Source organism: Salarias fasciatus, chromosome 20, assembly GCF_902148845.1.
Source record: "Salarias fasciatus chromosome 20, fSalaFa1.1, whole genome shotgun sequence".
In the NCBI taxonomy this organism is placed as follows: domain Eukaryota; kingdom Metazoa; phylum Chordata; class Actinopteri; order Blenniiformes; family Blenniidae; genus Salarias; species Salarias fasciatus.
The window spans coordinates 6,345,034-6,371,890 of NC_043764.1; the positions used below are offsets into that span (position 1 = coordinate 6,345,034).

Sequence of the window (26,857 nt, forward strand, 5' to 3'; positions counted from 1 at the left end):
AAAGATACACATGAACATGATTTGTCAAACATTTTAATTTTGATATAAATACATTGATGCAGTGGTTGTGTACAGATACCCAAACATGGTATTTACGGAGGTATGTGTGTGTTGATCCATGAGTGCATCTGTCCTCTAGTAATTCCCAAGTCTGAAAGTGGGCTGTGGTTCTAACTCTGGGACAGTAAAAACATTAACCAGAACTATTAGAAGAAAGACATGCACTGCCCAGCGTGCTGGAAACCAAAATACATTAAATGATAACTGACAAAGCCTTTCACTTTAACTGTAATTTGTTGTCCACTCAATATACCATCTCATACACGGTGATAGAGGTGAATGCAACGGTTAAGTGCTTTGTCAGTAAACTGATAAAATGAAATCCAATTTAGGTAAAATTGCAATCTGTAGAATCAAAATGTGTTTCTGATGCTTCAAGGGATGTTTTATCGTGATCTTTAATAACTGGTTTTACACAAGGAATAAATGAATAAAAATCCTCTTTTCTGTAAAGGTCGGAGGTCAAGCGGCAGCAAAGTCTAGAAGAAAAAAATGCTTCATCCTTTAGAGCTCCTCAAAGTTCACGGTTATAATGCATTCGTTATGTAATTGTAGGTTGTCCCTGCTGTCGTTTGTGCTCTTGTAAATCGATTTCAATCAGACTTCCATACTAACGTGATGGGCCTGATGGGCTTGTTGCAAAGTCCTAGCTGTCTTTCTTTTCTCTGGTCATCTTGATCATGGTTTCTGGAGATCTGTAGAGGAAGATGAGTTTCTCAAACAGGGTCTCCTCCAGCTCCATCTCTCCCGTCTCCCGAACCACAAAGATGTCTGTGCAGAGCTTCAGGACTCTGTCCACGCACGGCAGCTCCTCAAACATGATGGACCGCGAAATCCCATTGAAGAATTCCCTGACGAACTTCCCAATGACCAGGACCACTGACATGTACAGGCCCACGATGCTGCGGAGTGTTGGGTGAACAGAAGACGAAGGATGAAATGATATATAAAACCAAATAAGAAGATAACACCGTGAACATGAGCTTGAACAGCAGATAACCATAGATATAAATAACTGTAAATAAAACTTAAACGTGAATTGTGTGGAAGTCTGAGCCCTCAGGAGATGCTTGTACCTACCCATGTCCAGCCAGGAAGCCCAGGCTGGAGGGGCTGACCTTATCACTGAAGATCACGATCTCAATGCTGCGACACTTGTGCTCGGAGGCGGTAAGAACTGGAGAGCACTCCTCCACCACCCACCACTGGTCCGCCTCCCTCTCCTTCGTGCTGGTGACCTGCTGAAGTTTAACTGAAAGTGGTCTGAAGAAAGCCAGCTGCCGGAGTTCTGGACGGTCCTCTGATAGAAGACATGGTGAAGTTAATACATAAAGTCTTTGGGATTACAAGAAAAAACAAACAAACATGGAAGTAAAACCGAGAACAACTTTAATGCAGCCAACTAACCAACTCTCATCCTGGTTGCCATCTTGGATTCTGGTCCTTTGGGACCTCTGAGGAACTTTGGCAGCACCGAATCAATGATCCTTGAGGACAGAAAAAACAAGGCACACATTTGGATTCAGGTGAACTCAGGTTCACAGCTCCTATAAGCCTGAAACGAACGCCGACTGCTGACTGAGACTCACACAGGTTTGCTGCTGTTTCCATTAAGCATGCGGACAATCTCTTCCCTCAAGGCTTTGTCCTCAAACTTCACAGTGTGTTCTCCAATCGTCTCTGCGTTCATCGATATGGAAGCATTCCTGAGGAGATCTTTTTTTCAGTACTTTATACCAGTACATTCAAACTGTATGTTCAAAGTGCTGAACAGAGATTCCAAAAAAGATAGAACTAAAAATCTGTTTCTTTGAGAATTGAGACTCTCATACAGTGAACAGGACTCAATACACAGATGTTTGTTTACATGTATGCAGACTGTTCACACCTATTAATCCATGCAACGTTTACACCTTAAATTACTCCAAACACAGTTAGACTGACCTGAGCAGTGTCCAGCGCAGCGTTATGTATATGTGAGAGGAGTTACTGAGCTCCTGTATCATGGCTGCTCGGCTGGCCGGGCTGATGCTCCACAGCAGGCTGGCGTCACTCTTGATCTTTGCAACAACGATGTCCTCCGCCTCGTAGTTCATAATGAACTGCATGGCTGACTGAAAGATGGAGACAGAGAGAGAATGGGAAATGCAGTTTTTATAAAGCCATTGTTGCATCTAAAACTCTGACACAACAATACATTTTAAGACACTTTCGACGGCGCAATTTTTCAGGATCATAAATTTTTTGCATTTCTTGTTGAGCGAATTTCAAATAAATTTCAAATGATCTAATATTGTCAAATATAAAATACAATTAGGATAAAGCTGTAGGACACATATACTGTAATATCAATAAAAAATCTATACATCTATAACATTATGATATAAATATCTATTATGTCATGATTTATTCCATATAATTTATGGAAAAGGCATAAATAAGACTGACTTCAGCCAATTTTTTTCTCAGTCATTTGAAGTAAACAGTATTTTGTTTGTGTTTGTATTTTAAATGTGTTGCAGTATGATCAGAAATAAAAGTTCATCATTAATTCACTCATTCATACTTTATAGAACAGTGAGTTACAACAGCTCCCCCTTGTGGTCATAATCAGCATCACGGTTGGGTAAGTACTTCCAGTTACAGAGAAATAAGCGCATTATTGATTACTTATGGACATCTATGCTGATTACTTTAAAAGTAGGAGGTTTTGTTGTGTTTGCAGTAATAAATATGATTCTCACTGGATGCGTGGCATAAACTTTGGTGAGTCTGTTGAATCCAGCTTCTGTGTATGAAACCAGGTTCTGCTCCTGAGCGGTCATGGTGAACAGAGGCTGCGAATAAAACACAAGATGAATAGATGATGCAGAGGATTAACAAACCAAGATGCTGCTCAGGGGAAATCATTGCTGGTTAAGAGTCACTGTACTAAGTGAAGAATCTGTCACACTCCAGTCAGTGTGTAGCGCTCTCATGTTCCTCCTGACCTCGTATCCCGCGATGCTGAGCTGGATGGAGACATCCACAGGAGGATTAGTGACACCAGCTGCCGACTGGACCAGTGACATGAAGAGAAGCGGGAACCAGATGATGCTGATGAGAGCGAAGATGAGAAATCCTCCCATCCCGTATTTCACCACCTTCTTCTTCTTCTGCCCCGGAGTGTGAGGGTATTTCTACAGGATTCACACATCAGGACTTGTGTCTTTTATAAAGTACATCACCTAGGTAGATTTTTCTTTTCATTCCCATTAAGTCAACATGATCCTGCATAAATTGCAATTGTGGGGATTTTCCTCTATGACGCCGCTGTGAGATGGCTGTTATAATTGGTTGATTGGCAACTGTTGATGGTATATTCAGTATTTCCTGATGGAATATCATTAAAGGACATCTAAAATACTTAAAGTCTGACACACACTCCTACTCACTTTCTCAGACTCCCTCCAGCACTTCAGGATAAATATGTTAGCGTAAATATCTTCCACGCAAATCCAGCTGGAGAGAGAGAGAGTGGTGTCGGTCCAGACCCAGTCCATCACCGCCCTCAGCTCCGTCAGGAAGGGGACCATCCGGAAACTGGGAAAGGAGGAATAAAAACACAGGTTAGAAACTTTAATTTTTGAACAGGAGGAAACACATCTCTTAATTTTAATAGATGCAGTAAAGGTTTTCATACCCTTGGAAGAGGAAGAGGTTCAGGTAGTTGTAGTTCTTGGTGAGGAAGTTGCCCAGGATGCGGTTTGGGTAGCCACATTTGATCTGGTAGGCGGACAAACCGAAGTAGATGCATTTCACAAAGTACCACAGCTGGGCGACTGGGTTCCTGTTGAACCTCCTGTAGAAAACACAGACAGACGTATCAGACCTTCCTGCCCTCACTAAATCTTTCATACATTACTGTACTTTTTATACATGTGTTGTTTTTTTAATCTATGAACACAATATAGTTACAAACAGAAGATATGTTTGACATTTGAAAAATATGATAAACACATTGTGTCTCTTGCAGTAGTTGTTTAGATTTAGAAAAACACAGATATTTTCAAAATGTAAAGTCTGACTCACAACAAAGAAAAACTTCAGAATAAGAACTTACAGGTTATTATTTCACCATTTTACTGATCCTGTTTCTCCATTTTACTGATCCTCAGTTTCCTCTCAAGAGGAAACTGAGTGGAATGTAGTTCCTGAACTGAAATGAGTTTGACACTCCAACATTAGATGAACCTGAGTTTTCTGCATTCTGTAATTTTAAGTAAATATTTTTGTAGAGGGAGTCAAAAAGAGGAAAACTTTGCCAACGGAACTGTTTTTTTCATCCCATTCTATAAATGTTCTACATGCCGAACAATGTCAGACAGTGGAGGTACAGGAACAAAGCTCCTGATCTGACCTCTCGGTGACTCCGGGAAGAATGAAGAACATCCAGAAGTGTATGCCGAACACCAGAACCACCTGGAAAACACACTTCCCCAGCAGAGACTTCTTCAGATACAGGGCCCGGTCTACTATCATGGTCCCAAACTGCATGAGCAGCATGACCAGGAAGGCCTCGGGCACCTGGTCCTCCGACAGAGACTCGGTGATGTCCGCGGCTGCGGAGTATTTCTGCAGGGAGATAAAAACCTCGGATTCATCGTGGGAGAAGGTACACACCTTTTAAAGCGGAAACATTATGTTGTGGCGTACCCCGAACGCCCAGTACCCATATATGGTGACGATGAAGTTGACCACGTCGATGAGGAACATGAGGGCGTAGACGTCGCACACGGGGCTGTAGTCTGGGTGGATGATGTCGTAGAAAAACTGCCGGATTGGCAGGTAGATGTGCAGGGCGCTGCAGGGAAACAACAGAGCATCAGGTGGGAAAAAACAAATGCAGCAGAGTGGACGCCATTACAAGCCAAACGTAACTCACACTTCTATGACGGCAGCTTTGACTTGCAGCATCCTCTCCCTGATCTGCTGCCTGATCCTCTGTTTTCTGGTCAGTGGGACTTTGTTACGACCCTGTCGTCTCTTTTTCTTGCTTTCCTTCTTGGGCTTCACCTCTCCAGTAAACAAAATAGGTGAAAAGAAGAACGTCAGGGTGTCGGTGAATCTACCCACTGGAGCTCATAAATAAAACATGTGGAGATCTGAAGACTCACCGTTGGACTCGGCCGACTCGCCTTTTCTCTGCCTGCAGAATAAGGAGGTGGTGGAGGCCTGGAAGGGGAGAAACTTCAGCCTGCGGGACGGTTTTTCCTTACTGCCGCTCTTCTCTGCTGACGTCATCTTCTTCTTGTCCACTTTCTTCTTCATCTTCTTGAAGAAATCAGGCATCTCCACCTCCTTGTTGTCCCACAGGCCGTGGCACTGCGGAGCCGCACGCACAGACAGACGCTCGCTTCGGAGAGACGATACTGAGAAACACAGAGGGAGACTCCGGAGCAGTTCTTCAACACTACCTTGAGGATGGATCGGTGGAAGAACAGAGCGAGCAGCTGGATGAGGTCAAAGAGGACGTAGCCATCTTTCTTCTCCACCCCGATGATGTTGGGCAAGGCGAAGGGCCGCTCGGCGTTGATGCCGCGGTAGGCAGAGGTGGTCCATGGGAAGAAACCAAACTGGAAGAAGTACTTCACAACGACAGTCAGCTGAGGAAAAGGAAAGCGAGGCAGGTTAGAACGTCGCTTCACTTCAAGGTTTCATCTCCACACTCATGAGGAATGAGTATAAGCTTTCGTTAAAGTGAACACTGCTTTGTGTTAAAGGGGAGAGTAAAACTCTAACAGTGTGAAGCAGCAGCATCGTACTTCCGTGTAGATGATGGCCGTCATCCAGAAGCGTTTGGTGGGCCGGGGCACGGACATCATGGCCCACAGGAAGATGAGGATGGGCAGGATGAGGGAGAGGAAGGAGGCCGACACGATGTGGTTGAGGATGATGACGAAGTAGCACAGCATCTCGGACTTGGACACCATGGTGTTGTAGAGCGCGAACAGCAGCTTCAGCGGCCTCGGCAGCGTGGTGAAAAACTTATCGGATTCGAAGATCTCCTCATTTTCAAACATGCTGTAGAGGGGAGTGGTAAAGAAGAAGAGCGGTGGAGTGTGAGAGGAGACGAGATGAGTCTGCAGCTTGTAGTCAGTTCTGAATGCTGTGTGTCTTGTCTTGACTAACTTGTTGAGCAGCAGCTCGCTGGCGGTCAGGTTTCTGGTTTCCTGACTGAGAGGTCGGGGAGACTCTGGCAGATCAAGACTTTTCTCTCCGTCGCTCTCCCTGAGTTCAAGCGCCTGGCATTCTGGGTAATCAGCACCTTCCCCCTCTTCTCTCCAGGGTGTTTCCTCTTCTGGCTCGTCCTTCTCCTCTTCAGGATGCCCTTGCTGTTCTTCCTGGTCCTCTTCATTCACCTCATGCTCGTAGTTTCTCTCACCGTCTGGATCGCTCTCTTCCTCCTCGTCCTTTGGTTCACAGATTTCTTGTTTATATTCGGAGCTTCGAAGACAAAAAAGTCAAAGATCCTTTCAATCAGTGTCGTGTTGAATGAGAACACCGAAGAAAAGATTAGAAATTATAGTTAAAACATGTATACAAGAGAAAAATGGACTAGTAGGTGTTTCTACAGGTTGTCATTTGTCAGTGTTGTGCAGTGAGAAAATATGACAGAGACAGAAATTCAGATGTTGGGAAAACAAACTGCTGATGTTGGTCGGCGCATTAAAAAAGTTCCTATCAAAACAAATGTTTACATCTTTGGTGAGGTCTTTATGCCACCAAAAACAGATTTGCATATTTTGATCCAATGAGATGCAGTACATTAGCAAGATGATATTATGTTTTTCTTAAATGTCAGTGAAAAAGAAGATATTTTATATTTGTATTTAATGAAATGTTGACCACAATCCAAAATGTCTGAGACACTATCTCAACCTGGATAAGAAATCCGTAGTGTAATGCAGTTATCAGCAAATGAATGAATGAAATTCTGACCTTCTGGATGCATTTGGTGAATGCCTGAAGGACATACTGTAAGTTGCTCGGGTATTATGTGCGCAGTATGTACTGTCACACATGGTGTCAAAAAGACAAAACACAGTGATGACAAGTAGAGAAGAAGTAAAGCCTCACCTTGGTGAAAGTCCATCGTTCTCAAAAGAGGACATGTCGACGTTGGCCTCCTTGAAGAGCCTCCGTCTGAGCTGGTTTGCAGCCGGAGAGAAGCCTGGAGGCTCGTCCAGCTCGTCCTGCGTGGGCTGCCGCGAGCCCAGCAGGGTCTCGTCTGTCATACAGCTGCAGGGCAGAGCAGAGCAACACTCACTCAGAAGGACTGGTCGCCTGTTTGAGACGACTCGGTTAACGTCCAGTAGCCTGCCTGGAAACGCTGCTGCCCCAGGACACCCTGGAGGCTTGGTTCTTCAGCTTGGCGTAGGCCTGGCGCGAAGACAGGGCATCAGGGGGAGACGGGGGAGGAGGCGTGGATCGATCCAGATCGTCCTGAGACGACAGAGTGTTCTGACGGGACATCCAGCTGTCGTAAAACTGCTTCACACTCTCCTGACTCACTTCTTTGCCCTGAAGAAAAGAGAAAAAACAATAGTGACCCACAAAAAGAGATAAAAAAATACTCCTAGAAAATCATCATATGTTCTGTATATTATGTTTGGGTTTTAAGAACTCTGCTGTTTGGTAGGCTGTCCAGCAATGGAATAAGTAATGCTGTAAGTGCTAAGTGCAGAAACATCTCCAAGACCATTTATGTAAATAAGATAAATAAGTGGACCAAATGATAATTACCGATGTGTTAAAAAAAAAAAAAAAAAAAGCAATAAATTGTGTGGAAAAAAATGGACAAGAACAATGGACAAAACAGCAAATAACGAATAAATAATCATTACAAAATGAGACAGACAAGCAACAAAACACTGCAATGATTTATTCACCTCAGAGGACATGACCAAATGAATCAATGAATTAATGTGGAGCATCAGGAAAATGAACAAATGTCCTCCTGATAGGCAACATCAGCTCTCTATATGTGTAAATATAGTAGTTCAGTCAGGTCTCCAGCTCACCTTCTTCAGCTGCTGGCTGAGCAGCGCGCGCTCAAAGCGCAGCACTTTGGAAATGTCCAGACTTTCCTTACAGAAGGAGTTCAAACCCTGCGTCAAGTCGTCCAGCAGAGACTGAACAAACACCCAGCTGAACTTTATCGTGTTAATGACGCGGTGGAGGATGTTTTCTGTAACCACATGAGAAATATAGTCTTTATTGTGTTTATTCCTGGTTTCACAGTAAATGTGGAGCATTTCCCTCGAGTGCCAGTGATTCATTGCGACTGCGAGATGTTTTACCTTTTCCCTCTTCCTCTATCTCCTCCTCGGCCACGGTGCTTTCATCCAGCTCATCCTCACTGGAGTCTTGCCGCTCGATTCCTGAGAATGAGATGCCAAACTGAAAGACCTTCTGTCTTCAGGATATCTTTCAGTTTCAAGTAATAAATCCACACAAAGTGGCTGGTTTGACACCCTGCAGCCTCTTGTTTGATCATGTGACCTTTCAGCGTCGTCAGTGAAATCTTGTTATTAAACACGTCAGTTTCAGCTTTTCAGTGATCAGAAATGTTGAACAGTAAAACCACCACACACTGCTCTCTCACCCTGCTGCCTCTGCAGCTCTTTCTTCGCCCTCTTCTTCTCCTCTTTCTTCTGTTTCTTCTTCTCCTTCTTCAGGTCCTTCAGAGCCGTCTTGGAGCTGGTGACCCAGGCGTCGTAGGCCAACTGGGGAATTCAAGGCACGCATTTACACACCTCAGAAACCCAGTTTTCATTTTTCACAGGGAAGATAAAGTCTTCATGGTTTCACATGTTATTCAGACTGTCACCTGGAAAGCAGATTTCTTTGGAGGAGGTTTCTCCTCCTCGCTCTTCTCTGGGGCTTCCTCCTCCTCCTCCTCACTGTCGCTCTCAAACAGGTGGTAGCCGCAGTTGTTTTCCACTATCGAGTGTCAAAAATACGTCACATTGTTGTTTTGTTTGTCTTTAACTCCATTTTACACTTTGCGACGCCGCTGCTCACCTCCAGGCTTGGAGACCCACGGCTTCCACCACTTCCCTGCATCTCTCTTTGCCTTTTCATCAGCATCTGAAGAAGAGGAGTCCATTTCTCTGATCTATCATCGGGTTTTCCTTCATGTTTCCGCATTAGAAACAAACGGACTCTCACCTTGTGTCTCCTGCTCCTTGTCAGGTGGAGGTTCAGTTTTATCTGCTGGAGCAGGCCGACTCTTCTGTTTAGATTTGATTTTCTCCATCCTGGAAGGAGGAAAATTGTCCTCAATAGTTGTGGTTTATATAAATAAAAAAATAAAATGAGTTATACACTGCTGATCAAGACTGAATCCAGTCATTTATCTTTCTTTTCCAGTGTTAATCATGTGCATGTCTCACTGTTTTTTCAGCGCCTCTACAGATTTCTTCTCCATCTCCAGCCTGGCTGCGACCTGTTTCTTCACTCTGGCCTCAAACAGCTCAGCACCCCTTCATCAAGGAGAAAAGGGAGAGAAATAAATGTGAACTTCAGCTTTGCTTTTATTTTCATGACGCATGGGGTGAGCATAAACCGGAGGCTGCAGACCTGGACGCTAATATCTTGGAAGACTTGAGATCAGACACCACATACAGGAAGTAGTAGCTGAGGAAAACTCTCCTCTGTGCCAGAAGGACGGTGAAGCAAATCGCGTCCCAGACGATGCCGGCCTCACCCTCCGGCAGCTCACACTGATCGTCGGGATCCGCTGGAAACACACGAGAGACAAAACATAATCAACAGTGCTGTCATGGAGCCGCATGGCGGCGTACTGTTTTTCCTCATCGTGAGAGAGTCCTGTTATGTTCTCACTCTGGATACTCTGTGTGTTAAACAGTCCAAAAACATGTGTTTAAGACTAACTGGTGACTCTTTTTCAATTTTCAACACTTTTAAGATGGTGTATGTTTGAACAGTTGTATCACTGTGCAAAAACACATTTTTTTAAACACCGCCAACTTTGCTAAATCACTGAAAACATCACCTCAAATAGTCAGGAAAAAAAGCAGGAAAAATAGTCAGGAAAAAAAGTTAATTGTCCATGATAAGCTGTCCTCCGTCTGCAATGGTTCTCAGCCAATTCACGTCTCACTTAGAGAACCTCGGCATGAAATGCGCATCAAAAAGCTAAATTTATTTTATGGATCTTATTCATATAAGGATAGAAAACCAATATCATGACAAAATTTATTAATGACAAGGAGTCATTAATAAGAATTTATCCAGTACTGAAGCCTCACATAGTAGCAGCAACATACACACAATAGAAAATACACAAACCACAAACATACAAGCCAGCTGCCACACAAACGGAGACACTTACGGACATCGTAACCTTTGATGGTGCAGACCATGCTGAAGGCCTGAATCAACCAGCAGCCACTCTTCAGCAGGCTGTCCAGGTACGCACAAGAACCGAGCTGACAGAAAAGAAACATAACAGCCGGGTCTCTTAATTTATCCTGAACGTGAACTGATGGGTTTCTTTTCTTTATTTAAAGTGCATCAACTTACAGACAGCAGGTTCTTCATGGCGATCACGAAGCAAGTGTATCCGATGAGCCAGTCCCACAGTCTGAGGATGTACCTGACCGGCTGCATCAGCACGCTGCCTCCAAACAGCATGAAGTAGAAACAGGCCACCAGGTAGCCCAGACAGAAGATGTTGATCCGCGTGGTGCCGGTGATGAAAATGAGGCACAGCACCAGCCAGAAGAAGTAACTGAAGACGAACACCTTCACCATGTCCAGGTAGGACCTGCAGAGCAAAACGGAGGGTTGAGATTTCAGGGTTCAGCATCTCAGAGAAGATTGTAACTTTTTACACTTTCAGATGTCAATGCTGAAGTTTTGTTTTTGAGTTAAGTATATTTTGCTTTGATCCAGACTTTGCACCGAGACACGTGATCATATGTAGAATGCACAGCAACAGCTTTGTGCCTATTTACTGGATGTCAAAAAACTTTTCTCGTTCAACTGTTAAACCACAGATATGGTTTGTAACAAGAGCTTCTTTATACCATCAAAAAGGCAGAATGGGATTGAAGAATGGCAAATTAAAGTTATCTTGGGAAAAGAGAGAAAAACAATCGGTTATCGTTGCACTTTTTGACCAAAAATCTAAATAAATCCAGTCAATCGAGTAAAATGATTAAAAGAACAATAACAGCAAACATGCTGAGGAATTAGCTGAGCTCACAGCGGATCGGTTAGGGATTAATGAAGAGATATTAAACCATTTAACCTTCCATGTAACTGAAAGGCCTGGTTACAGGTAAGAAAGACAGATGAGAAGACCAGAGGCGCCGTCTACGACCTGCAGTGGAGGAAGTTGTCAACAGGTATGAACTGGTTGAAGGAACATGGATCCAAGCTGCGGCTGATTTCAACGTTGTCTCCGGCCAGGAGCCGCACGGCCGCTCGGTTCTCCTCCTCAAACACTTGCCACTGCAGAGACGAGCAGAGCAACAGGAGGTGGTCATCTGCAGAGAGCACGGCAGAGAGGGGAGTCAACACAGGCGGGAGAGGAGACGAGACGAGGCGCGGGTGAGCAGAGGATTCGTCAAATAAACTTACAGAATATGAACAAAGGATTGGGCCTCATGGCAAAGTCGGGCATATAGAACCATTTAATGACGTTAGACGTCAGAGGCTGGAAGGCGGTTCTCCAGGGGTAATCTGCCAAGCAGAAAAACAACGGAAGAGTATTCATGTAAAGTTAAATCTGAACAGAAAACCACTAAAATTCCAATTCCATTTTTATTTTCTTCAATTGCACAGATATGATGAAGACGCAGTAACTTATTTAAAGTTCTATACCAACACAGAAAGCAGGAGGGATGCCGATGCAGAGCAGGTACTGCAGCACCATGAGCCCCGCCGTGAAGCAGCAGTATTTGGGCCACACTTCCCCGATGGCCTTCCTGCGGCGCCGAAACAGAACGGCCAACAGGGCGCAAGAGTGAAGCAGCGCGTAGAAATCCATCCTCTGACCGATCACGTTGACCGCCACGATCAAACTGATCTGAGGAAAAGATTCAAACATGTTCAAACACTCGGAAACAAATGCAAAAGTAAACTTTTCTGTCCTCGAAAGATACCTCCAGTCCAAATTTGTAGTAACCGAAGTTGATGAAGTACTTGATGCAGGGCAGGACCCCGTGGTCCAGGTGCGTCCTGGTGATGCCCTGGAAGATGATGCTGAAGGGTGGAGGCTTCAGGTCGTTACGCAGCCGGAAGTAGAGCTGGTGGCGGTGGACAGTCGCCTCGAACACCAGTAGAGCCAGCACCATGAGATGGTTCTACAGCACAGAGCAGCACAAACAACAAGCATCTAAAGAAGATGCAAAGAAATCAAGCTCTTAAATCTGATTTTCTGGGAATCCGTCTGCCGTCTCACCCTGAGGCAGGGCAGGATCCGACCCTCACACTTGCGCAGCGCTCCGCACCAGTAGACGGGGTCGACGGGCTCGATGTAGAGGATGGACCTCCTGAGCAGCTCCACCAGGTTCCCCCTCAGCTCCGCTCCGTCTTCCAGGCCAGAGCTGTTTGTGGGCAGCAAGCCCTGAGAAGCAACAACAAGCGTGAACATGAGGATGAAAAACATCTTTATACATAAAAAAACAATACATGGATGTATTGTTTGTATAATAAAACACCTGAAATGGGAAGAAATGACACCATAGATTAGCTGCAGTCTGTGTCATGACGGAAATGAGGGACAGAGACACTCAGTCGTCACAAATCTTAAACTCTACAGCCATTGGACTGAAACTGGAATGTGTTGAGTGCTCACCGCAGTGCAGTTGGAGGAATAATCGAGGGGCCTGATCACTTTGAGCTGGTAAAACATCTTGCACACCACCATGACACAGGCCCACACCGCAGAGATGCTGGACGCCAGGGGTCGTAACCGTGGAAACGGGAGGGCAAACACCCACAGAACCAAGAAAAGCAAGTTCATCAGAGAGACCTGAGGAAGGGAAAATCACAGAAACATCAGTGCACAAACGTCTTCCTGCATGTAAGCCTGCATGTGCACACAGATCCAACAGCCCACCTCCTGCAGCGACACCCAGATGATGCCGGAAGACACAATTTTGAGGCTGTGGAGCTCCATCAGTCTCCAGCTCAGCTCCTGCAGCCTGCGAAGCCCCGACAGAGCCTGAAGGAGGAGCAGGCTCGCCCGGTCCACGATCACGACCCACTTGTTCTCACTGCTCTGCACAGTGTCTGTGAGGACACGTTGGAGAGGTCAGGACAGGACACACGGCATCATTTCAACAGCAAGATAATGATCTATCAGAAAGGGAAACTGGAGAGCTTATTTGATCTGTCGTTACCTTCAGTCCCCTCCGGATCCTCGGCTCCTTTCTCTGAGGACGTCTGCAGTGCCACACTGTCCAGGGTCTCCTGACTTTTTGCACTTCCCAGCTGCTCCTTCGCAAGTCTGTTGTTCCGAAAGTGAGTTATTGCGGGAAAAACATCAGGTTGAGAATATACTGACTGATTCAGTAGCAGTTCGGTTGGCATGAATTCATTATTTACTGCCTGTAAAGATGTGCATCCATACAGCAACCCGGTATTCTGATATGGGAGTTGTATGTTATAGAAAAATAATTATTTATTGGTCACATATGAAGAGAATGTACAGCAAAATTATCCCCATTTTACTCATCCATAATCAGCAGGAGACATTTTGTGATGAAGGGGGCTTGATCAGGAAGCTATGGTGCTGATGTGTCGACCCCTGACCTTTTGATTACAGCCAGTCACTACTCTTTATTAGTTAAAAAGATTAAAACAAGCCGATCCACAGCCTTACCTTTTCTGGAGCTTCTCGATGTTTTCTTTAATGCTGAGAATTAAATGTGAACATTACAGTGAATTTCACATTTACTAAATGCAACAATTAACATATTTACTGATTGTCCAAAAATACTTATGGAAAAATAACACATAACCTACGTGTCAGATATGACAGAGATTGAATTCTTGAGTTCTTCCTCTCTGGATGAAGAAAAGGACAAATCAGACCAACTCACTTCATAAAAGTCAACAAAGCAAGGTGCCTATGAGCCTGTGTGTGTGTGTGTGTGTGTGTGTGTGGGTGTAGATCTGCTCGTTGCGGTTGCCGGCGTCTCACCTGGAAGTCTGTCTCACAGGTACATTGTCCAGGTCTGTGAGAGTCAGGAAGTCTGCGTTGAAGTAATGCAGCTGGAGGATGCAGGCCAGCAGGAAGGCAGCCGGGAGGAGGATGCGAGCGAACAGCTCCACCGTGTCGTAGCGCTCCAAACCCAGATCACGAAGACTGGGGAATCAGGGAGGATGAGGACTTTTAACAATGAGATAAACTCATGTGAAGTGTGCGTCACCGTTCACAGACTCACCCGTCCTCCGACATGCCCATGATCTGCCTGAAGAGCCCAGACACGCTCCTGAACTGATACATGTAGATGGCGATCAGCACCACCATGGAGTAACCCACCACCACCGCCCAGAAGGTCTTCAGGACCCGGCGCCACACATCATAGCGGGTCTGATGGGGGGAAAACACACAGCCAACAGCTTTTTCTCTGGTGGTCATCGCAAATTTCACACAATGTTGTTGACTGTTTATGTATTTACGGTAATGTCTGTTGATGGCAGCAATTCAACAGGAGCACAGCTCAGAAACAGTGAAAAACACAGCTGATAATTACGTTTTCATTCCTCCAGGCGTCTGAAACATTGTGTTGCTTGTGTTGTGTAAATGACGTTGTCTTAAACCGTCTGCGGAGCCATTAGACCTTCCTGTAAGTGCATATACCTTCTTTCTGAAAGATCAGCAGAAACATAATCTGGGCGGAAAAAAAATAAAGAAACAGCAGCAAAAAAAAAAAAAAAAAGTCTTAATCAATAACTTTAACTAAAAAAAAAATAGCACAGATAAGCAGTGTGCCGTCTGATTGTGTGAGGATTTAAAGAAAGACTGCTGCTTGAGCCACCTGGGCTCTGCAGTGTAAGAGGAAACTGAAACCATCGTGGCTTATGTAACAACACTAACTTTAAAAGTGGATTTCCTTTCCACTTATTGATCCGGGCAGATTCCTGTTTCACATAATAGTACGTTTCTATCTTTCAGCGACTCCTTCTATTCTACACATAGTAAAAAAAAATGAACGTCATCTTCAGAGACTGATGGGTCAAATCAACGTCTCAGCCTGTCCGTGAGTAAAAACAACCCAGAGGAACACTGAGCTTCAAACTGAACCAAACGAAGAGGAAACACTGTGGGTATTTGTGTGCGTTAGAGTGTGAGTATCAAAAGGTGAAGTGAAGAATTTCAACCAACCTGGTAAAGAACAACACAGAAGAGGAAGAGGACGATGTAGAGGATTTTGTAGACAACAACCTGAGTGAAACATGATTCAACGAATAGAATTAAAATGTGATGGTTAATGTGATAGATGATTACATTTAATGTAAAACACAAACAATCTAACATAGATAAAGACTCCAGGATCCAGGCCCACCCTATGTGTCAAAAACCAGCTTTCAGCATCAACATCATATTAAACAAGCTTAAATGTATTTTAAACCTATTCAACTGGGGTACATCTGATTTCTCTAACAACAGATCAGTTAATACCTTTCCAGAGAAGCTGACCACAAAGAACATGGAGCAGCAGAAGAGGATCCAGTATTTCACCAACACCCCTTTCACCGCTGAGATCAGCAAGGCTACGAGAGGCGATGGCTGACTCTCCTCCGCTGACGTGTAAAAACGAGTGAAGGGTTGAGGAAGACAGAAGGAGAGTTGGCAAGAGAACCGAAGAAAAACAGTAGAAAACAAGAAGAAAGAATTAATTGCTCCGGCAGAACTGCATTAAAAGTTGTTGACTTCTTTATGCACATTTTAAATAATGTACAGATTTAATATCATACTTCAGATGTGGTCTTTACAAAAGTAATGAAGGAGTTAATTACGTTGCACGACTTTGACTTCATCCAAAGATTCTGCCTTCAAGCTCTGCTCCTCTCGTCTCTCCGTCAGCTGCTGGCGAAACATCAGCCAGAAGCTGAAGTTATAGAAGACCTGAGGTACAAACAGGGAGTCATAGGCAAAAATAAGATATCCATCTGTAAACACACAAACACAACTTCCCAGAATGTTTCATTAAAATTAAAATTAAATAATAAACAGGAGCCCCGACTCCATGTGTGCCTCCTCTAGGGGGCAGCAGAGATCTTCGTGGAGGATCACAGCAGTGGAAGAAATCTGGGGCCTGGGGGGGTCAGGGGGATGCCTTTCGACAGCCCACCCCTGAGCTAGACATGTAGGTTGTGATTCAGTGGTTTCTGGTCAATCCCCTCACCTTGGCCCCCAGGTGGACGCAGGGCGCAGGGTGGTAGCTGTTCAGGTCGAAGTCCACTATGACGGCGGGGGGCAGCCCGGGGTAGAGCTCGGGCCGGCTGAGGCGCAGGCCGCTCAGGAAGCCCAGCACCAGTAGCACCGTGCCGTAGATAGCCAGAAAGGGAGCCGACATCATGGCGTACCGCCGCCGGTCCCTCATCATCCAGATGATGCAGGACCACACGAGCAGGGCGAAAGTCAGCCAGTTGTTGTACGTGATGCTCCACACCTAAATATGGACACATCTATCAGGTAATGTAGCAAAATTAAAACAAGACAACTTCTTTCTAAAAGTTCACATTTCCACCTCTCTGGTAGTCATACTCGTACAGTCAGTAACAAAGGTAACATTAAGGTGACTGTTTACTTGTTTACGGCTGGATTTGTTGCGTTTCTATGGTCATCTTCTTTGTTTAATTAGCTAATAACTTGTAAAAATTTTGGCCCATCTTGGATTAGTTGTCTTTGACTAGTTACACTCACATCTTGATGTAACTGACATTCATTAGAAGTTTCAATCTGGTTTTAAATAGTTCTACAGTGGAGAAACTGCTCTGTAGGAAACGTGGATGGCCTGCTTTAAGCTGGTGATGGTTGTAATCCTGCCGCTTTGATAGTCCTCCTACCGTTGATAAAGTCCATCATACATCTTTTATCGTGTCTTGAGTCCTGTGTGGACATTGGAGACGCAGCTATTAAATGGTTCACCGGCTAACTGTACGGTAGGAACATCTCTGTCCACTGAGGCTTGTTTGATTCAAATACATCTGCTCTCAGATCTGAGGTCCCCCAGGGCTCTGTGTTAGGCCCGGTTTTTTTTTTTGTTTTTTGTTTTTCCCCATTATATATGCAACCAGTGGGTTCGATTTTCAAGAAACACAATATCTCCTCTCATTGTTCATTCATGACCGACTTTGCTTTAGCTCTCACAAAGAGTGGCTGACCAAAAACATTTCTTTTATCACCACAGGACATGTTTTACTTTTGCAGTCCAGAAAAAGTTAGTTGCTGCCACCTTCCTTCCTGTCTTGGATTATAGCGACCTTCTGCATATGAATGTTCCTGCAAAATATCTGCAATCACTGGACTCTGTATTCCGTGGAGCTCTGAGGTTTTGTAACAAGCTGCAAAGCGCTCACCCACCGTTGTACCTTAAATAGCAGAGTTGAGTGGCCTTTACTGTCGGCATACCGTTTTTCACATTGGCACACTTTTATCTATAAAGCCATCTTAGGCTTGCTTCCCCAATATTTATGTGGCTGTATTACAAGAACCCAGAGAACTTATTCCATATACTCAAACAACCACTATTTATTAAATATCCCTGAACTTCGCACTGAATTCGGCAAGCACTCCTTTAAGTACTCAGCTGCCTTGAATTCACTCCAGAAAACTTTAGTCCTGAAGGAATTGGTCTCTCTGACAACATTCAAAAGCTTTGTTGGGAAACTGGAATCTGCGTCAAATTATTCTTGCTCCTGCTTTACATGATTATTTAACTTTTTTATTCTGATCTGTCTGTATTTGTTTTTATCTTGTCTGATTTGTATTTTTGTGTGATCTCTGTACTGTGTGTTCTACGACTACTACTCGAAACAATATTTCCCTTGAAAAAGAGATCATTGTGTCTCAACGGGAATGACCTGGCTAAATAAAGGCGAAAATTAAATAAGAATAAATTGTTTCATGGATGACCTTCCGATATACAGTATCTCCTTATATAATGTAATAATCCACTGAAGACTTTTATTCCTGTTTGTTCTCCTGCTTTATACTTACTTTGCTTCAGAAGATCACATTTGTAAATATAACAAATACAACCGTTTCTCATAAACTAGTCTTCATTTAAAAGATATTGTCAAAAAGAAATTAACACTGAAGTCAACAGTTCAATAAAGGTAGCTGTTGAACCTAATTTTCAGTCAAATTTGTTACAAATTATCTGCTTCCTGCACTTTCTGATTTATTTTTACCAGGAATACGTTGTGAAGCAAACGATTGGGGTTTCTGATCTTGCTTGGACTTCAGCCCATGGGAAACTAGTGAGCTGAAAATCAAATTATGGATCGAACAATAACGCAGACGAGGCAGATAAACATGTGAACATACGACTCTATATTCATTCAACAGTATTGCATTGTCAGCATTTTTCTGATTATTGTTGGTTGTTGTTGTTCTCAGGAGTTTCTCCCACTGCTGGAGTTCAGATCTGAACGATCTCCACCCTTTTCTTAACATGCTTTGCTTGTAGTTATCAGACTCATTTTTTTAACTGCCTCTTTCTAAAATTCCTTAAATATTTAATGTCATTTTGTTAAACTCTTACAGAATATAAAGCATTTGCATTACGTGTTGATAAAAATAGTCTCTGAATGCTGAATGGTTCGAACATCACGGCGCTCTACCTCCGTTTACACTTTACTACGTCCAAACTCGTTTAGAATGGATTTTTTCCATCAGAGCTTCGTGTTTACAGACGTCCATCCTCTCACCCGTATCCAATGTCAACCTCTTTGCTGCACAATATCCGAAATTACGAGGAAATTTGTATTTGTGCTTTACCATCATGATGATGAGGGCGCTGACGTAGCTGTGTTTCTGCACCAGTCTGCCGAAGACGACCAGCCCGCTCGGGCCGGACGGGGGAGGCAAGGTCTCTGTGCAGCTCCTGATAACCTCCTCGCTGTCCTGCAACATTTCTCCTTCACTTTCTGTCTCTGGAGTAAATGAAAAACATAAAAAAAAAACATGAGGAACAACAAGATATCTGACAGTGTCCCAATGACATTAATGTGTGCAAAGTACTGCTGAATTCTGAGGACTCTGCAGGTGAGTTATATAAAGATCACCGTGCAGCGGAGATGCTTTTCCCTCGTAGTGTGGTGGAGAGTAACAGTTTGTGTAGCCCGCCCCTCCTAGCAGACCTCCGAGGTTGCTGCTGCGAACGTCTTGCCAGGAGGTCGCAGTCATCAAAATCATCGGCTGAGTAAGGAGAACAGAGGATTCTGCTTAGTGCTAATGTACAGAAGGTGACAATAAAAAAACCAAGCAATTTCAAACCGGGCAGCAAGCGTTCATGCATCCCACCCTTTTCTGTTAGTCGATTAAAATACGATTCATCTAGCAAAAACCTGCCTCATCAGGAAGATAAGTTTCTTCATCTGTGCTGCTCAAAAGCTAAAAAGAGAAAATGGCCTTGGATTAGTATCAAGCAATGCAGCAAATTTTACAGCTTTAATAACTTTAGAGAATCCAAACAATGATTAGAAGATAACAGTCCGTGTGAGCAGTTTACCTCTTGCTTGTCTCCTGAGACGTAGATGACTCTGGAGAAACTCGGGGGAACTTCTGGACTTTCTATTGGACTGTTAAGGTCCTCACCATCAACTAAACCCTGCGAGGCACAACGGCTATTAAGAGCCTGTTGAGGAAGTAAGTAAATGCCTTCTAAACGGTGTGTGCTGTTCATGGACCTGCAGAGGCAGGACGGCGCCGCCAGCCAGATCACATGTAGCGGTGAAAGCAGGAACAGCTGAATGCAATGACTGGAAACGCTCCAACAGTTATTGGAAAAACCTGAAACGTGGCTCGTTTGTCTCTGGAATAAGTAAAGCTTTAGCTTACACTGAGGGATATCAGGTAAAGGTGTTTTTCTGACGGCTATGCAGACTTATAGTGGATAAATGATCACCTGACTGCCTGTCAGAGCCACATGGCGCTGTAGTTTGAGTGCAATTGGTGGATTAAATGTGCAGTTTTGGATTCAATGAACAGACTTCAGACCTTGACATATGCCTCACTGGTGTTTTTTAAAGTCTGATCAATAGTATTAGATGAGTCTGTATGTACAGGAGCATGTAATGAGTGTATGTATGATTTGTACATCTTTCCCTTTTTCACATTCTACCCTTTGTCCTCAAAGTGAACAGTTTTATGCATATTCTTGTGAATGAAACTGTTGTGGATGAACTACAGAGCTTAAATACACACACTAACCTCCTCCTCTGTGATGTGGACCCATTTGTGCAGCAGAGCCATCAGCGTGTAGTAAAGCAGCAGAAGGACCAGAGGGTTGACGAAGTCCGGCCAGGTGATATGAGTGTGCAGGCCGAGAGTGTGGCGGTCTGAACTGTTGGTTCTGATTATTCCTGTCATACCGAACAACCTGAGAGGACAGAGGGACAGAATCCATCAGGAGAAAGTGGAAGTAGAATATCTGCAGCCTTACATCTCCATCATTCCTCATCAGTGTCACCACATCAACCCAGTCCTGGTTTTAAATGGCCGCTGTACCTGGGGTAGATGTCGTCGGGCGGCACCAGCTGCTGCGACAGGGGCAGCTGATACAGGTACAGCGCCAGCAGGTGTCCGCCGCTGAAGATGGTCATCATCACGCACAAGGAGCTGAAGTGAAGCATGCCGATGGAGCGGTCGAACACCCACCACCAAACCAGGCCGAGAAACACCCCGAAGTACACCCCCGAGGTGAGCGAGGGCAGCGTGATGCCTGCACACGCAGAGGAGGTCGCCTAAATCAGATCAGACTCGGCGCACTCGCATGCACTCGTGTCCTGCAGGAGTTTGAAGTCTACCTGCGAGTCCCAGCAGCACCGTCACCACCACTTTCCCCGCCGTGTTCATGATAGCCGACAGCAGCAGTCTCAGTCCGGCCGCAAACACCATAAACTTCTGGATGAACTGCGGGGGCTCCGTCTGAGCCGGAACGCTGGTCTCATCCGAGCTGTCGAAGGACGAGCCCTCCGAGTCGCTTCCCCCCTCCGAGTCTGTGCCCGAGGTCTCCACTTCCTGCAACACCCATGAAGCCGCCTCCCTGATGTCAGCCTGCCGCACTGACCTAACGACGGCGCGTTATCGCGACAGCAGTGTGTGGTCACCTCGGGGTCAGGGGGCGGGATCCCGTTTTCATGAAGGCTGACTTGGGGCGCGGGGCGCAGCAGCTTTTTGCACAGTCTCAGAATGAACATCGAGGAGAACAAGAGGCAAATGTCTGGAGCCAGCAGACGCACAACATTTCCAGCGTCTACTGAGCTGAATCTGGAAAAAGCACATTAAAAGCATTATCTCTCGTCTTGTGTCTATTCTGTCCAGACACAAACTGTCTGCCGAGGAATCATCGCAACGAACAGCTGGATTTCCTTAAACTGCAACGTTTGCAGTCTCGCTTCTCCCTAACAATAATGCATTGTTGTTGTTTTTAATATTAATAAAATGCCATGGTTGTGTGGTTGTGTCATGGTAATTGGATCAGAGGTAACCTATGAAGGCTGAAACCACACCTTACAATGCCGAGGTGGTAGAGGACGTCTTCCCAGAGGCCACTGACTGTTAAATAAAACAAAAGATTACTCATCAACTCGAAAAAGATTAGGAATTTATGCAAGAAAACAGCACAAAATGTTTCCATATGTGTGATTCCTTTGTGATTTCATTCAGCTGTTTCTTGCTGTTAAGAGACGTCAGACGAGTGACCTGAGCTGGTTTTTACCGTGTGGAGGGATGTAGGCGAAGGGGATCTGCATGAAGCACTGCAGGGTCAGGAAAGTCAGACTCGTGTAGATGATGAACCGCAGGAACTGACCCGTGTTACCTGAAGACAACACAAAACAAACGTGAAACTGAATTCACAGTCTGGTCAGTGGTGAGCCGCAGTGTTGATGATTCATGATAAGATTTCTAGGTTTATCTTTCACAATGCCGAGCATCATCATCAACTCTGCTGTTTGAAGAAGCTGAACCTGTGTCTTTTCAGTACTGATGCTTTGTATTGTCTCTGGATCTAACTAAAATACCTTCTCATGTGAAATAAATTCGGAAGTCCAGCACTAAGCCAACAATTAATCCAAAACATAACGCAAAACACTGTGAAAGTCAGACACGATGAAGCACAAGCTCTGTTTAAAATCCCTGTTCCACAACAGCATTTCAACAGATGCTGTTTCGAGTTTTATTGTGCTCACAGATTTTCTGAAGCTTTTTAAAACACTTTCAAATATTTCTGTAAAACAGATCAGTCAGTCAAAGGGAAGTGATAGAAATCTTCTCCAAAACACACCACATAGCGTGAAGTGATCTCACTAATCCTTGTTCAATTTGTGCATTTTCAACATCAGATCAACAGATTTAGAAGAGAGCACATTTTAGGATTATATGAGATTTTTGTGGTAAAACCTCTGAAAACATTCAGTAAAATGCCGGGTCTATTGCTGTTTGGGAATTTATAACAGCTGGGAACTGTAAACTGGCAAAATGTTGATGGGAGGTATAAAAAGTGTAGCAGGAATTCTACAAATTGTGAGGTCTGTCGTTAGTTTGTTGCCTAAAATTCACACTTGAATCAAGTCTCACCGGACTTTTTGTGGAAATAGATAATAAAACACAGCACAGCACAATCACACCAGAATTGTTTAAAATAATCCAACTGCACAGCACAATAGATTTTTTTTTTTGCAGCTCATGAAAGAAATTAATTGATATTGGGGGAAAAATATCTTTGCTGTGATCTTGGCCTGAAAGTTAAATACACAAAGCGGTTTTATGAGCTCAGTCCTGAGCTGGACTCGTGTAATCAGGAGGCAGGAGACGCAGAGCATTAATAGCTGATGTGGCTCGACATTAGCTGAGGCAGCAAATGCGCTGTTGATGTTCACCATTTTTACTAAAAGCATTGTTTCACTTAAACCTCTCTCCTTCCCAATAAGGAAGTTACATAGTCGCACACACATACACACCCTCCAAAGAGGAGGTGGGCGCACAAAAACACACGAAACACACACACACACACAGGAGACGTACACACGCTTCACCACTTAGTCCGAGGAGAGATCTTCTGAGGGAGACGAGCATCACTGAAGCAAAGCGCTATTTCGATGGAGGGTGAGAGAGAAGGAGTCAAAATGCTGTCAGAATGCTGACAGCACCTGTTTTTTAATTCCTCACTGTAATTACCAGGTTATGTATAATTGATTTGAACATTCAGACCGCTTCCCCTTTACAAAGTACTCTGAGGGAGGGGTTCTGATACTTTAATTCATCAGAATGAAGTAATCAATACAGGGAGGGCACACACACATACACACACACCCATACTGCTGACACACACACATTTACACACTTTTTATGGTACTTTTTATTGTACAGATAATCGTGAATTGCCCTGTGCGTTTTCCTCTGAAGCAAACTTCGATTAAACAATTGAGGAGTTTAGTTTTTTTCTCCTTTTTCTGTTAAAATGATGTAGTTAGCAGCTTGAAAGACAAGAAAAATGGAATACAATTGGGATTTTCTGATTTTAGAAGACGCTTTTAAAATACAGATCTTAAGACACATATTCTTAAGTCTCGCATATCGCTAAAGCTACCAACGTCAGACAAATTCAAGTTTTCAGTCATCTCGGTATAGATGAAAAAAGGTCAATCCATTCTGAATCAGAGGAAAGAAAGCATATGGCTGTGCTAATATTTGGTTGTTTCTGGACAGGACACCCAGCGCACATGAGCTATGTGAGCTATAAATCATCACAACACAAACTTGTGGGCTCTTAGTTGGGAAAAAGCAGATTAATTCAAAATGTGGAGTTTTTAACAAGACGACAGACGGTCCCCAGTGAAGCCGTTTCACTCAAACACAGAGATTCAAGAGTAGTAACAGTAACTGATCAAGAAATCCAACACGCTTTTCGCACATTTCTCAACACAGATATATTCAGATAGCTGGTCTAGTTTTTCATGTAGCTTCTCAGGAAAATTTAATATCACCCCTGGCCTATTAAAAAAAAAAAAAAAAACTTTTCAACAGAAACAAGAAAGTGACTGTGATGCATGAGTCTGAAAAGAGCCAAAAAGGCATCATTGTGAAGGTTATGAGTGTTTTCTAATGGATATATGACTCTTCTGGACCTCTGGAAGAATAGATAGCTGTCACTGCTGTGGCCACTAATTGCGATGCTGAAACAATAATAAATCACATTTCTAAAAGTTCACTGTAAAAAACAATCTGCACAGATGAAATCTACTTTAAATTTTTTCAGAATGCCAAATTAACATTCAGACTAAAAACAGCTCTGCATTACAGATAAAAGCAGACAAATGCAACAGTCAATTGTGTACGAAATTATTTATATACTGCCTTTTGACATTGTATGTCACAGGAAGTTGAAATATTGCCGCTATGGCATTCAGACCATCACTTACAAAGAAATTCAGTTTTTACATTTTGTTTTAATTTAAAAATCTTAAAAACAATATATAAACAGGCAAAAAGGAACATCAGTTTAAAATCAGTTGAAAGATGTGCAATAATACTTTCACACTTACACAAGTGAGAACCAAGCCACGGAAAGTTTAACATGTAAAGCGTCTCTGGAGCGTCTCTCACCTTTCATGGTGACGAGCGTCGGGTTGGGCAGCAGCGGCAAGGTGAGCAGAAACAGGAAGTACACCACCGACAGGCCATTGAAGCGGAACAAAGAAACTGAGGTGCAGAGAAGAGAAAATACATGTTTGATCAAAATGCTCTGGAAACTGGCTTAAACGGGGTGTTATGGAATATTTTATAGCAAAGCACAAAAATTCATTTTTTCATATTGTTAAAACTGTGCATTCTGCTTCAGCAAAAATATCCACAATTATTACAATGACAATACAATCTCACAAGTAATAAATAATATGTGATTCAAAAAAAGATCACCACATAAAACAGATGAGGGAACAAACAGCCTGTAGAAAAGCAATGATTATAAGTTTTGTTTTTCCATTTCACTGCTTGGAGTGGTATTTAAAAGTAAAAGTTAGACAGTGTGTTTCACTGTTTAATCACAGGACAAGAGATGGATTATGTGTGTATCTAGCCAGCATGGTCCACCTCAGTCTGTAACAGACAGTATACTGTTGCTTACAATAGGCTGGCGTCATGGAATAACCAACAAACTAACAGAAAAAGCCTCATTCATCACTGGAACTGAACACTTGGTTTTCTTTCCCAGGTACCAAATTGCAAAATTCACACTGCACACAGCTAGACACACAATTCATCATATCGCTGATCCACAAATTTGAATTTTCATCCAAAAATATTACTTAGACCTACGGAGAAGATGCTCTAGTAAAGATTTCACAGAATGTTAGAAACAAAGTCTTTTGTGTGATTACAAGCATCAGATAGACGTCAGCTCACCGGCCAGCAGCAGCAGTGGCAGCAGTAAGTTGTAGAGCATCCCCACCGCGAGGTCCCCCGCCATGTCCCTCTCTCTGTGTCACACACCCACACGGCTCAGCCCGGCGCCTTCAGAGGTGACCGCCTGCCAGCCGTCCACACAGAGGAGCAAACGTCTCAGAAACCAGGAGGAAACGTCCAACCTGCTCACACATTTCTCAGAAGAGGGTCCATCAGTCTGAGCATCCTTCAGTTCAGCAGTGAAAACACTGAGAATCGAGTAAAACGCAGTAACAACATCACAAGACCGAAATCAGTTGGAATACAGAGATGAAGATCGCAGTTTGAAAGTGTGCGTCGGAAAGAGACAGGCTTTGCTCTTTGCTGGTGTTTCTGTCACACCCTCCGTTCCCTCCCTCACCTCTCTCGCTCCCTCTCTCTCCCTCTCTCCCAGACATAATGGGATGTAATCCAGCATCTCTGTTACTATTTGCTCGTATTGAACCTAAAGCCCACTCAGGAGAATATCTCTGACCATTACATGACTTTAAAACACATTTTCATCTCATTCCATAAAAAGCAGGCGCACAAACAGTAAAGAGCCACATTAGATCCTATTAAACCCTGTGATTGTGTTTTTAAAATAACAGGCGTTCCTAAGTGCGGTGTATGTTTCTGAACGTGCACAGAGCCATTCTTGCTTTTATCCCTGCATCATGTGGGAAGTAGTTCTCCCAAAAGTACACACTCACACACTGTTTATTAAGATGTGAAACTCAGATGGACACGCAAACAGCACGCTGTTTGTTTCCTCAGAGCCGCGTCGGGCTGGCTCATCATATTTGCACTGAAGGGTGAAGGGAAGTGTATCTAATATTCATGGCTGTGAGGCCATTAAAGAGCTGGTGTGACTACAGAGGAGTGATCAATGCGAGGAATCAGACCAGCAACAACATTCACCCGAACACCCGACAGTTCGGCAGGGTGTCAAGTTCTACTTTAGACGACAAAAAACACCTGTTCCCCCAAAAAAGTTTGGACAATATGAAAGTTGTTCTGAAAAAAGTAGTAAAAAACGTTGGCACGTTTCCATTCCAAAGTTTTATTGTCAACAGTTTAGAAAACAGAGCTGGTTGTGTGACAGCCAGGGTTGGG

The 26,857-nt window shown here is 43.9% G+C and overlaps 1 protein-coding gene across 1 annotated transcript; it reads right to left on the minus strand.

Annotated features, from left to right (window-relative positions):
* Positions 1-7: 7 nt before the first annotated feature.
* LOC115407884 (piezo-type mechanosensitive ion channel component 2) lies at positions 8-25,787 on the minus strand. The gene is made up of 56 exons (XM_030118449.1): positions 25,724-25,787; positions 24,926-25,021; positions 22,038-22,139; positions 21,829-21,874; positions 21,427-21,586; positions 21,124-21,337; positions 20,825-21,038; positions 20,528-20,696; positions 19,827-19,925; positions 19,667-19,708; positions 19,381-19,513; positions 19,094-19,248; positions 16,494-16,760; positions 16,105-16,213; positions 15,767-15,888; positions 15,470-15,529; positions 14,526-14,674; positions 14,282-14,446; positions 14,104-14,145; positions 13,961-13,993; positions 13,479-13,585; positions 13,196-13,368; positions 12,932-13,108; positions 12,536-12,700; positions 12,237-12,437; positions 11,956-12,160; positions 11,713-11,814; positions 11,453-11,618; positions 10,651-10,894; positions 10,460-10,556; positions 9,685-9,844; positions 9,498-9,587; positions 9,274-9,362; positions 9,127-9,192; positions 8,933-9,045; positions 8,708-8,828; positions 8,403-8,483; positions 8,124-8,290; positions 7,424-7,623; positions 7,180-7,341; positions 6,232-6,546; positions 5,865-6,123; positions 5,517-5,705; positions 5,204-5,424; positions 4,985-5,113; positions 4,756-4,903; positions 4,460-4,674; positions 3,743-3,901; positions 3,495-3,642; positions 3,051-3,239; positions 2,805-2,897; positions 2,005-2,174; positions 1,650-1,766; positions 1,468-1,547; positions 1,141-1,360; positions 8-962 (listed from the first exon to the last, which is right to left on the minus strand). Exons 1-56 carry the CDS (start codon positions 25,785-25,787, stop codon positions 707-709), a joined length of 8,235 nt encoding a protein of 2,744 aa, XP_029974309.1. The 3' UTR covers positions 8-706.
* Between the last annotated feature and the right edge of the window lie 1,070 nt (positions 25,788-26,857).